The sequence below is a fragment of the Diadema antillarum genome, unplaced genomic scaffold, assembly GCF_040938485.1.
Source record: "Diadema antillarum isolate AM-2024a unplaced genomic scaffold, OU_Dant_1.0 seq00000188_RagTag, whole genome shotgun sequence".
NCBI lineage: Eukaryota > Metazoa > Echinodermata > Echinoidea > Diadematoida > Diadematidae > Diadema > Diadema antillarum.
This window is the reverse complement of record NW_027271252.1, coordinates 102665-116121: the sequence shown is the minus strand read 5'-3', so window position 1 is coordinate 116121 and position 13457 is coordinate 102665. Positions and strand designations below refer to the sequence as shown.

Here is a 13457-nt window from a genome sequence, read left to right as displayed (position 1 = left end):
TTACTTGACTTCTGACTGACCCTTTTATAAGTTTATGCATTGAGTAATTTATGAAGAAAGTAAGTTATGAAGAAAGAGTGTAATTACAGTATAAAATAGATTTTTTTTTGCATTTAAACCTGACCTTGACCCTTAACCTTTGATCTTTGACCTTCTGGCAGGAAATTTCCAAGAGAATCTCCATTAGGTAATACATGTATATTAAGTTTTAAAAATAATAATGCAAACATTGCATATACTAGTATATGAGGGAAATAGTAGAATCTTGACGAGTTGACCTTGACCTTTGACCCCCTGACTATTGACCTCTGACCCCTAAATTCCCTAGATAATCCCTGCCAGTCAGCGCATGTGTATGTACCAAGTTCCATGAAGATACATTGAACCATTTGTGAGAATTAAGTGAAATTGTAACATTTTCACCTAATCTTTGACCTTTTGACCTTTGACCTTATAACATGAAACTCTCTGGAGAATCTTTATGCAGTAGTACATGTCTACAGTAAGTTTCACGAAAACACCTTTAGGCATTGCATGGATATGGGGAAATAGCAACATTTTTAGCATTTGACCTTGACCTTTTGACCTTTGACCTCTTGCCAATGTCACTAAAATCTACTCAACTAATTGCCCCATCATCCATCATCCTTGGACCAAGTTTGGTGAAAGCTGCTTCATCCAGTTTTGAGTTATCACGTAAACATAAATTTTAGGATTTGACCTTGACCTTTGACCTCTGTCTGATTTCACTCAAAAATTAATCAAGTAATTGTCCCACTATACATCATCCTTGGACAAAGTTTGGTGAAATTTGCTTGATCCAGTCTTGAGTTATCGCGTAAACAGATACAATGTCATGATTTGACCTTGACCTTTGACCTTTGGTCTTTGGCCGATTTCACCGAAAATCTAATCAAGTAATTGCCCTATCATACTTTATACTTGGACCAAGTTTGGTAAAATTCCAGTCAATATTACTCAAGTTATCGCGTAAACGAATGCGGACGGACGGACAACCCGAAAACATAATGCCTCCGGCACCACTTCGTGGCAGAGGCATAAAAAAAGCTGATTACCTTGATGATGTCCATGGGTTCCTGAATCTTCCTGAAGAGCTGTCTAGCCCAGGAGATTTTGCCTGCCACAGGGGGCATGTCCCTTGGAATTGGGGGATCATCCTTGTGCCTGTTGTACAGCTAAAATAAAAATATATATGCAATATAGTCAAACCCGTCTATAGCGACCACCTGTCGTATGCGACCACTAAACACAATTCCCCTCAAGCGAAAAGCCATGTTATTGACCCTGTCTATAACGGCTACCTGTCCACAAAGGGCTTATAGATTTCGTATCCCTTGGGTGGCTGCTATAGACAGGTTTGACTGTATATGTTCTATGAGTACACAATCAATCCTCACTGTTTTATAGATTCCTATATAGAGATTACTACATGTACAGATAGCCCATGCTGACGATCACATTTGTGACTCAAACAGATAGAGCTACTGAGCAAAAGAGACAGTAACACAAACCCAAGATGAAAAGTTAGCAAACACAATACACATCTTAAGGGCCTTCCATACAGAATTGATATTTGTAAATCCCAACACACAATTTTTACATACAGTTAACACAAGAAACAAAGTGAACAAGTAGATGATCTATAAAAAGGTAACCTACATTCATGCATAAATGATGAATATGTTGTGGCAGTTTTATTTTCTCTACTTCCGCTTATAAGATGAAAAAAAAAAATCACCGGTTTGACAAATTCCAATCTTAAAACTTCTGATTTGGTAAGTACTATACCATCAAAATATATAGCATCTACAGTACTACTGACTAAATACCCGTTTGTTTATGGACTGAATGACTTCCCCTTGTCAGAAATTGGACAATATTTATGTTATTGCTGACTTGAATTTGTTACTTTATTTGTGTTTGAATCTAATACTTTTACATCATCAGAAGATATGAAAGGAGTGGTCTACATACGAGCGGATTCGCAGGTCAATAAGGGCCATAGAGTCAGGCCTTTTATAGTTTACAAATACTGTATAAGCTGTTATTTTCGCGTACAGATATTTTTGCGAATTAGGAGGTCACAGACATTTTCACGAGATGTTGTTTTTTGCGAATCGACACCGAAGCTATCATAAATGCATTGCTACCATAGCGTATGGCAACGTTTTCGCGTGTTGTTAAATTTGCAATCCAATAGTGATTCGCGAAATTCGCGAAAATGTAACCTTCATGAATATAAGTAATGCACAGAATGTCCAAGAGTGAGCTGCATCTCCACTAACATCTCAAACTTAAACCTGTGCATTATTTGCTTCATAAAATGGTTCTATGAAATATTTTTCATTTACTTTCTTTCATGGGTAACTACCAGTCACCTATGTACAAGTGTAGAACTTGCTTTTGAAAAAGCCAAGATGTCCACAGATTAATCTGATAATCTCTAATTGTGGTTGTTATGGAGTCTTACTTACTTCTTGTTTTGGGGGAGTTTTTTTCCCCATTCACTGGACAGAACACAGCACGGGATGAGATATTAGACACTTGAATCGACCCTAAACTTCAGAACTTCCTGTCTCAGAAAATCTTCTTCAGAGTGTGTTCTTTCTTTCTATTATTCAGATAGGTTTGGAAAGTCCCTTTGTTACAAGTTATACATCATTTTATTGATTTAATAGAGCCTGCTCTTTTTTTAGAATCTACCCTTAACTTGAAATCCAAATTTGGCAACTTTTTGTAGATTTTGTGATGCAGGGTCACATATAACAATTTTATAACATAATGATGATGATGACATGACAATTGCCTCCAACATACATGTGTATATGCAGCACATGACTGATATAAAAAGAAGAAAGACTTGAGATGTTTACTTGCGTACACTATAGAAAATAGGAAAAGAGCATAGCTATATGTGTGATCCACAGCCACTGAAGTCGATTGCTATAACAGCGGGGTGACATATTGCATATTACCTTCTTGATTCCTTCTATCTCAGAGCCAAAGTGGTGCAGGATGACACCATACTTGTCATCGATGTTCAGACAGGGGATGTTCAACTTTTCAAACCTACAGAGACACACAGAGATACCAGGCAAGTCAGTGGTAGATGTGAACATGCCCAAATGCAAATTGGTACGCTTATACAGTAGCATGAGGAGAAGAAATCTGGCCATATGATTGTGCATGAGTGCCTTCTTTCAATAACAGACCCTTACTTTTCCTCATACATTCACTCTCATTTCTGTACATGTGATGCAGTGAACATGCAATAGAGACGAATATGAATTGTTTTTACATATCATATTGTCACTTAAGAGCTTCGTGAAATGCATTTTGAGCTGCAGTTTGTTTTGTTTTTGTTTTTTTGGGGGGAGGGGGGATTGGCAGGTTTAAGATTATTACAATGAAAACAGAAGGTTCTCATCTGCAAGTGAATCTAAAAAGTATCTACAGGGCGAGAATTTTCTAAGAAAGACGGTCCTTTTAATCATCTACATTTAAACACAATTCAATGACCACAGTGGCTAGCTTGCAGTGACAATCATTCTTGAAGGTCAAGTGGTGATGAAGCAAGCTGATTTGCTTTCCTTTTCTCAAAAAAAAAAAGGAGCAATCAACTGCAGACCAATCAAACAATATGAAAGAAAAGATATCAGTTGCCCTATATTGTATTTGCTCAACATGACGCAAATCTCTCGTTTGAAGAGGCTACACCCCAGTAAATAATGCCAGTGCATATCTTGGCAATCAATGACTTAAAGTCAAAGATAATAAACACCTGTTTCTTGACCCTGTCCTAATCTAAGCATCAGTCATCGCCACAGCGCCACAGGAGGGGGGGGGGGGGGGGGGGGGGCACCGCGAGAGGAGGAGATTGTTTTGGTTTTGGCGTGGGCCATGTAGCTCCATGGTGCGTGTGTGTGTGTGTGTACGTGTGTGTGTGTGTGTGTGTGAGTGTAGACATTCAGCGTATGCAGACAGAGCATGCCTGTACTGTAGTGACCGGAACTATTGTCATTCCATTTTGCTCTCCCCTTCTCCCTCCCCCATCTCTCCCCCCTCTCTAGGTAGTCTCACCTCCCCGTTGTAACTCACTGCCAAATAGCACATTGTCAGCACCGGCAAACTGGCAATGCTCTGCTTCTTATTCCTGTATTTTCGTTATTTACGGGTCGATTTTTTTCGTTCGAAATGTAAAATGGATGACCATAGAATTTCTCAATAGAATATAAAATTGAAAACTTTAGAAAGGATAGAGAAAATTGAGTTCACTTTGAATGGTCTGCCACAGGCAGATATCCTTATCATGCTCTTACGTAATACGACAGCTGCTTTCTCAATGATCCAGTCAGCAGGCTGATTGTAACCAGGGAGGTAGTCTCACCTCCCCGTTGTAACTCACTGCCAAATAGCACATTGTCAGCACCGGCAAACTGGCAATGCTCTCCTTCTTATTCCTGTATTTTCGTTATTTACGGGTCAATTTTTTTCGTTCGAAATGTAAAATGGATGACCATAGAATTTCTCAATAGAATATAAAATTGAAAACTTTAGAAAGGATAGAGAAAATTGAGTTCACTTTGAATGGTCTGCCACAGGCAGATATCCTTATCATGCTCTTACGTAATACGACAGCTGCTTTCTCAACGATCCAGTCAGCAGGCTGATTGTAACCAGGGAGTAGTCTCACCTCCCCGTTGTAACCAGGGAGGTGAGAGTCTCACCTCCCTGTTGTAACTCACTGCCAAATAGCACCGGCAAACTGGCAATGCTCTCCTTCTTATTCCTGTATTTTCGTTATTTACGGGTCAATTTTTTTCGTTTGAAATGTAAAATGGATGACCATAGAATTTCTCAATAGAATATAAAATTGAAAACTTTAAAAAGGATAGAGAAAATTGAGTTCACTTTGAATGGTCTGCCACAGGCAGATATCCTTATCATGCTCTTACGTAATACGACAGCTGCTGGAGTCATCAAACCCTGGCTTGGCCTCCAGGTTTGTCACGCCTGAGCAGAACGTTTATTTGCAATGAACAAGTACTTCGACTCCCAACTCCCAAACGACAAATATACGCACCCCACTTTGGGTAACCTCAGTTGAGGACTCGCCTCAAACGAGGGATTGACGGCATGAAGTGTTAAGCAGTGCTTTTAGTTTTGCAAATTTTATGAGCTGATTGATATTTATAAGATTAACTCTTTATGTGCCACGGTGGAAACCCCCCGTGTGCCACATTATTCTGAGACAGCAACGTTTCCACGCTCGGAAAAAAACATTCTGTATTTCAAATCTACATGTATATAACTTTTATTGATTAATGTTAAATTGTAGACAAAGTGAGCAAAGTTGTAGAGAAAATGCCAAGCTTAGCATTGACATAAATTCTATGACAAATCTATAATTGCTTTTCTTTCAAATGCCCAGTTGCTACATTACTGTCACTGTATCACTTTTGCACACAAAGCAGTAACAGGTACTTAGAATTTGCACACAAATCCAGTATGAAACACTGCTTGTTAGTCAATCACCACATAAAATGCGAGCTATTGACGATAGGAACGGAATAGCGAGAAACGTTTTCATCATAGTATGGCATTTGGCGATTTATCGATCGGTTTGGGCGGGTTTGTGCCTTTGAGCAGAATATGCGAAGTTGGCACACCGTCGACTGAGTCGGATGTGCGAACGTGGCACATAAAGAGTTAACAAGTGGTGAAAATGTTGTGTATCATTAAGCAATATGCATTTATATACTGTGCATCTGTACCTAAAGTTGGATGCTGAAAATTGTCTCCTAAAAATAGACAACACTTCTTCATCATACTTTGACTGTGGTTCTTGATTGTGAATGCACTCACTCACGAAGTTGTCCTACCAGTCCCATTCATAAAGTATTACACTCACAAAACATACGGACCCAAATTCACAAAGGTGGTTCAAATTAAAACCATGGTCTATGCAAACTTTTTCTGCGTAATGTATACGATTGACAGTTTTAACCCTCCATGTGTAAAAAAAAAAGACTTTGTATAAGTAGTCGTAGATCACAACATCAATTCCTTCTTCGCAATCCTAAAGTTAATACAAAGTTTTATGGTGACAGGTCTTTTTCAGTTGCTGCCCCAAGATTGTGGAATTCATTACCACAACATATCCGTCAGTCGTCTTCATTGGCCTCATTCAAAATCTTCTTTAAAGACTCATTTATTTGTGAATTGATATTTTTTTTGTACATGTGTGTGTGTATTGAAAGTAAATTGTAACTTACAGTATGTTTTGTGATGAGATTGTAAAGCGCATAGGGAACATTCATTTGTGACCCGCTACAACAAAATGATCCTAAAGTCGGGCGAGGTCGATTATTTGAAAATTGCATGATATAATTCCCTAATCTTTCTGCTTTAAATTGATATATAACACATTCTATAAGAATAATCGGCTGCGGAGATATCGATGTTTAAAAGAGAGCATGTCGAGACGTCTGGAAAATCACTGTTTCGAGAAAAGCGCCCTAAAAGTCTTCCTTTCGACGCAATCGCAATCAAGGGACACGCAAGACAGTTTTCACCTCTGGACAATAGAAGGTAAGCCCTAGCAACCCCGAAGAGTTCATTCAAGCACATCAGCGTCGGCGGTCTCCTCACCAACCAATCAGTGACCAGGATGTGAGAAGCGGCTGAGCATAGCGCACCCCGCCCGCACGCACCAGTTGACTGGGCAGTGTGCAAGCTTCACGCTTCGGTTAGCAGCAAGCAGCAAACTGACCAATGAGATCACTCTGGTTGTTGTTAGGGGCGGAACCTATCTGTGGCGCTCAATCCAAATTTTCGAACCAGTTTCTGCTTCGTTGAAACGCCAAAAAATATGACTCAGAAAAACGCTATTTTTTGGTATTTCCTTTCACCATTTTGCTTCAAAATTTCGACAGATGATAGAGGACATGTTAGACTCCAATAATATATCAAAATCGGAAAATCGTAAGTTTTGGCCGATTTTAATGCTCTGACTTCAAACTCGATTTTCACGGCTTCGACCGTGCGCGACTTTAGGACCTTTTTGTTGTAGCGGGTCACATTTGTTATATGCGCTAGAAAAAACTGTCATTATTACAGAGACTCCAACCCAAAGCACCTTCTGATCTGGAGATTCTCCCGCCTGAAACCCCTAGCAAACGGGAAACTCCAAGTTGATGTGTGCGAAGCGCCAAGTTCCTAGGGTTCTAGATGCTCTCTGGTGCTATCTAAGGCTTATTTTTTCAACATACAATAGCAATAAGTAAGAAATCCTTTCCAACGGGAGACACAGAGCCAGGGCGCGAGAAATTAAATCTCAAGCGGGAGAACGGGAGATTTTGCAAAAATCGGTTTTCACCGGGAGATCTCCCATCGAAAACGGGAAGTTGGAGTCTCTGTTAGTATCATTATTATAATAAGTCACTGAGAATGAAGGAGTTCAGAGTGCCAACAATGCAATCACTCTGGAGAGGTGAGAACACACCTTTTCAGGAGGGTGAGAGCCTGGGCCGTGCTGGGAATTCTCTCAAAGGAGGAGTCCAGGAAGCCTTGAAGCATGTACTATGATAGGAGAAAAGGAAGTTGATTAGTAGTGTTCCCATAACGCACAAGCTAACAGTGTATTTTCTAGTTTTGCCCATGCACAATATTGGGCATGAAACATGCACTAAGGAGAGTATACAGATAAATCCCAACTCCATTAATCGCAGATTTTCAGTATGTGAAGCAAATCCTGCCTGGCTTGAGGCAGAGTTGCATCTATCTTCTACCCATCCCTTTCAAAATTCTCTTAAGAATCTTCAATGCCCCCACAACGAGACTCTTTTTGTCCATCGACAAACAACAGAGAGGTTGGCAATCAGCCTGTGTAAAAGCAATCAACAGCAGTACATGTATTCCCTATCAAGGGTCAACTGCCTGTGCCAATGAACAATGCAAAATACCAATCAGATGTGAGATATGAGTAAAGTGTGCGCTGGGCAGGCAAATTCTCCAGAGTTACACTTATAAGGGCACTTGAATGGGGTCAGCAAAATTCAAAGTCTTGTGAGCTTAGCCTAAATTGCTACATAAATTCATATGATTTATGCAGCAAAACAGGAACACTACTACATTGGAAAATTTCAAAAAAATAAATAAATTTAAAGAACAAAATGCACACAATTCTGGGGCCGGTATGCTGGTATACCCAGTTCCTATTGGCATCTATGAGCTGAGTTTGATCTATGAGTATGATCTCTTAGTTTAGAAATATGAGTATAGGTTCAGTATCAGGTTCCCGACGGAACGAGTTACTAGTGATGTGCAATCAATCCAACTTTTTAATGCAACTGGGCCCTCCACCCTGTCATTGCGGACAAATTTACAATATGAATAGGAACTTTGCTGATTATGGAAAACAAAAAGAATGTTGTTAATGATTGGTAACTATGTTTGATTACAAAGCTGTCTATCAAATGTGTTTACAACTGCATGATTGATATAACTGCATTCATTTGTCCGATTTTGGACTGCACCATTCTCACCTCCAGGTCGTAGATGGCGCTCTTGAAGTCCTCGTAGTCAGAGTCAAAGTCGATCTTGCGGTGATCGAGGATGTCGTAGGGCTTCTTCTTGACATTCGCGAAGATGGTCTGGAACTTGGCGCTCATGGGCTCGATGCCCTCGATGCGGGATGTGGTCAGGACAGAGTAGGTCTCAATGGTGGTCAGCATTTGAATGATCTGTCAATCAAAGGGTTTTGATTGATTGACACATTCTGACAATGGATTATATACTGCAGCTGGTGTTCTCTCTGAAGCAAGAGTTGAATCCTTCATGCATTCCGGTATGGAAGGTAATGCTAATGTGCTTTTAATACAAATTTGTGTCAAGATAGAATGTGAGACTTATGGACAAAATGATAAAGAACAGAACTAAATCACCTGTTTACTGTTAACCCGTTGAGGACGGTTTGATTTTGCTACAACATGCATTTCCCATAGACGCTTGCCCGAGTATACTCGGGACTCGTCCTCAACAGGTTAAACTAACTCCTCAGCATATATTACCTTTATTTGACTTGGTTCACTGAGTAACGGTTGTTGGCTGCCAGCACAGTTAAACAAACAGAGAACATGAAGAAGAGAAGAAGTCCCGTGATATCAGCAGAGGATGGAAGCGGTCAGAGAGCAGATCAACCTACCTTGTCAATGCGCTTGCAGAAGGCATCAAACTTGCCAAAGATGTACATCTCAGAGAAGTCGAAGGGCCTCTCCTGGGGTATCTGCTCGATCTTCTTCTTGGTCTTGTGGAAGCAGGTCTGGTACTCCTTGTACAGCTTGATGGACACTTCCAGCTTGGCCACCAGAGTCCTGTAGGACTGGTCCCAAATGCGGGACATGCCGTCATCTGTGATGTAGCTCTTGCAGGCCGTCACCATCTGGTTTGTAACCTACAGGTGGGAATTTGTACCGATATTGCCTGCTTAGAAGTTTAACAGGACATCCCACAGGTGTCACATTTTCCCACAGAGATCATATTTCACAAGGCTTCCTAGCAGTGCTAGGGGAAGTATTGTCTATAGAGGGGAAAATATAACTCTAAGCAATTGTCAAGTGTTATATTACAATGACAGACAAGGCAATATTTTTTTTTATATTACATGCTATACAAATATATGCATTATTTTATTCCTGCCTATCCGGTCACCAGATTGTAAAATTATGGAGTTTTATATACAACATGCATAGATCCTTGCCATCTGATTGGATGAATGCAGGTCACATGACATTTAGAAGAATCAGCTATCCCACACTCACTCTTAAAGGCAGTGCAATCTAATAGATGTTTATTGAACGGTAAATCAAGCTACCTAGCCATGCAATAGATCCTAGGACACACTGAACTTGTGTATCATAAAACATTGATGCATAGAATGCGCATCTGTTTGCGCTGCCAGCGCGCAGCCGGTAACCATGGCCACCCCAGGCCCACTGCACTGTGCAGTGACCCAGGGGCTGTGCAAGTTTGTTTTGCAAACATGTGATTACGTTAGATCATCACGACTACCCCTACTACCTCAAGCTTTTTCTTGCCTCTGATGAGGATCTCAACGCATTGTTGAGTGATAGTAAAGCAGCAAATACTAAGAAAGTGGTCAAATATGATTTTGGGTTGCTTGGAAGCATTTGCCAAGAGTACGTCTACCTCCATTTTGGAGCTAGGAGATCCATATCTGGACCAATTTCTCACACGCTTCTACGCTGGACTGAGACAAGATAACGGCACTTTGTACACACGGAAATCCATGATTTCTATCAGATATGGACTTCAATGACATTGCCAGTCTGAAAGAGACGTGGACATCACAAAGCTTGAAAAATTTCCAGACAGCCAAAAAATCTTCAAAGCAGTAAAAGATGGAGAAGCTCAAAAAGTACGGAAAAGGCATTGTGAAGCACAAGGCGGCCGTCAGTAAGGACATAACCAATATTTTTTAGTCTAATGCGGTCAATGTCAGTAACTCTTTGGGCCTTCAGAACAAAATGTTTCCGGATATTATGATGCATTTCAGCCAGAGAGGATGAGAATCTCTCAGTGAAATGACATCAGATGATTATCTTCTCAACACTGATGAGAAGGGAATTCTCTACTTTGAACGCCAGGACACTCTGGCTTAGTCGAGAAGAGAGAAAAAAGACAAGGAATTTGGCGGCCGCATGTACGAGATTAGAAACTCACCCAGATGCCAAGTCACATCACTGACTGAATGCAAGATCCACCTTAATCCTGGATCGATGTGTTCTTAGCAACTATCCAAATCTAAAGCTCAAGAAGAAGGACCATAGGTATGATAATGTACCACCCCAAATCAATATGTTTGGGAACAAGATGAAAATGATTGCCGAGACTGCCGGATGCACACAAAAATATTCTAACCCCAACTGTGTCGGTTTTGGATAAAGCAGGCTTTGAAAGTCATGACATAATGGCTGTCACAGGTCATAAGTCAGAGTCCTCTCTTAAATACTATACCCAAGATAAGCACAGAAAAGAAGGAAATGAGTGCAAAACTAGCCCATGGAATGCAAGAGAACCACACTAGGCCTGGCTCAAGTGCGGGTCTTCATCTAGATCTAGGCCTACCCGTCTTTCTTCCGCTCAGGAATCTTCAGCAAGATCTCCAAACTGATGGTGCATCAGTTTCTAGTCTGTCTTTGTCTCTGGAACAAGTGATTCTTCAAGAATCTAACCTCAACATCCAAAGCTCAACATCTTCAAACAACAAGGTGCAGCATTTCCATTTTCATGAACCTGTTACATCTTATGATAACACCTAGAAAAGACGATGGCTGGAATATTCTAATACATCCATTTTTCTACTTCCTGCAAACATCTGGGGGAATGCTGTCGTTATCATAATATGTACATAATGCTGTATTTTGTTTTTACGTTATATATATTATTTTTCCCCCGATTTGATGCGCTTAGAAACATTAGTATTAAGCGCTATATAAATGTTATTCATTATCATTATCATTATCATTATCATTTTTTAAGAAGAATGTTATTGATGAGCGGTAAATGTGATTCTTTGCAAAGCAGTTATACCATAAAGCAGGACTAGCGTATTTGGATTATCTTACTCTTTTCCCATATACTGCTATTTGTTGGACTGCTTAAATCTTTTTCAAAATGTGGCTAAAATTGAGAGAGACTAAATATCACTTCTCCTCATAACAATAAAGCCAAACATGTACTTACTAGTGACAACAAGATGTCTGTATTACAAGTAGAAAAGAAAGGCATACTATAGAATACCATAGAATCACATTATGTTGCTCTTTCATATTATCTTTTCCATATCCAAACAGGATGCGATATAAACAGAGGCAAATACAAAATTAATGATTTCATCACTATAGTGAAGAAAATTGACTTCAAAATAGGGATTATAGTCTACAAAAGCATAATTAGAACAAGGCCAGTATTGCACTTTAAGTTTACGTTCCTTAGATATGAACGGCCCATCCACGGCAACTAATGCAAATACCGACATGACAGACTGGGAATGAGTCTAGCTGACCTTGATGAAGAGGGAAGTCATGCGTGCCGAGGTGTTGTAGTAGCGCGATATGCTGTGAATCATGCGGATGGCATTGATGAGGCTCGGGATGCTCTCAACCATACCAATCTATGAGGAGGAAAAAGACAAGTTGGGATAAATATGCTCACATACATTTTAGATGTTCATTAATTTACCCTTCCTGTGCTTTGTAATAGTCAATTGACTGTTAATGTGCCATGCCATGGTGTAAACCCCCTGTGCGCCACATTATTCTGAGACAGCAATGTAGTCGTGCTTTGAGAAATATTGTTGTTGTATTTTTAATCTATAAACTATATACAATTTTTTGTTACCCTGACATGTAATTAGCAAAGTTGTAGAGGAAATGTCAAGCTTGGCTTTGATGTAAATTGTATTACAAATCTAGGATTACGTTTCTTTCGAATGACCAGTAGCTATATCATTGTAGCAGCATGACGTTTGCACACAAAACAGTGACAGAAACTTACTTGCAAATCCACTACGGAACATCGCATGATAGTCAATCACCACATAAACTGCCAGCTATGTGTGACAGGAATGGAATCACAAGAAACGCTTTCATTTTATTGTGGCATATGGCGATTTATTGAGTGGTCTGGGCGGGTTTGTGCATTTAAGCAGAATATGCGAACTTGGCATGCCGTCGACTACAACATACGTACATGTAGGTTTCACGATAAAGTATGTTGCTTTAAGCATTGACGTTGTACTGTAAAAAGAGGAATCTTCATGAGCATTTCAATTTCGCGAATTTCGCGAGAGCCAAGATTCAATATACATATAATAATGATAATAATGCATTTACCGGATCTGAGTGGTAGAGGGGCTCACAGAACTTCTCCAGGGTGTAAAGATATTTCACATTGTCCTTGGCCTCATTGGCAGCATCTGTGATGCGACAATCAAGCTCCCTCCATTGCTGAATTGACATGAAAAGAGAAGTGGAGTCAGTAAGTAATCAGTCCACTACCACTGAGTAAGGTGATTTACAAGGGCCTTCTACTTCCATTTTTGACAATGCTTTTGTGTGGTTCCTAAAGACATCTTCAGTAGATGTTGATGTATTAGCTTGGGAGTACAGCATTAGTGAAAACTGAGGATGGTGGAAGTTCACTTTTTCTTTTAAATGGGGAAATGCATGATTTCTTGTAAGTAGTGATTTACGTTGCAAATAGGAAATTATCTACCCATGTAACATATTCAAACAAAAAAAAAAAAGGTGAAAGACAAGACTATGTACACTGAAAAGCATAGACAATAGCATGGATATGGTGACAGTGAAGACTGATTTTCTTTTTGATATTGGGAAGTACATTGTATGCCC

At 39.9% G+C, this 13457-nt stretch overlaps 1 protein-coding gene across 1 annotated transcript in view; it reads right to left on the bottom strand.

Annotated features, from left to right (window-relative positions):
* Positions 1 to 13457, bottom strand: part of LOC139728638 (dynein axonemal heavy chain 8-like) — a 130319-nt gene that overhangs the window by 104944 nt on the left and 11918 nt on the right. Inside the window, exons 9-15 of the mRNA XM_071639576.1 lie at positions 12939 to 13052; positions 12110 to 12217; positions 9227 to 9475; positions 8568 to 8765; positions 7526 to 7602; positions 2997 to 3090; positions 1077 to 1196 (exon numbers count right to left, since the gene is read on the bottom strand). Of these exons, the coding sequence (XP_071495677.1) occupies positions 1077 to 1196; positions 2997 to 3090; positions 7526 to 7602; positions 8568 to 8765; positions 9227 to 9475; positions 12110 to 12217; positions 12939 to 13052 (960 nt within the window). The remainder of the gene's footprint in view (positions 1 to 1076; positions 1197 to 2996; positions 3091 to 7525; positions 7603 to 8567; positions 8766 to 9226; positions 9476 to 12109; positions 12218 to 12938; positions 13053 to 13457) is intronic.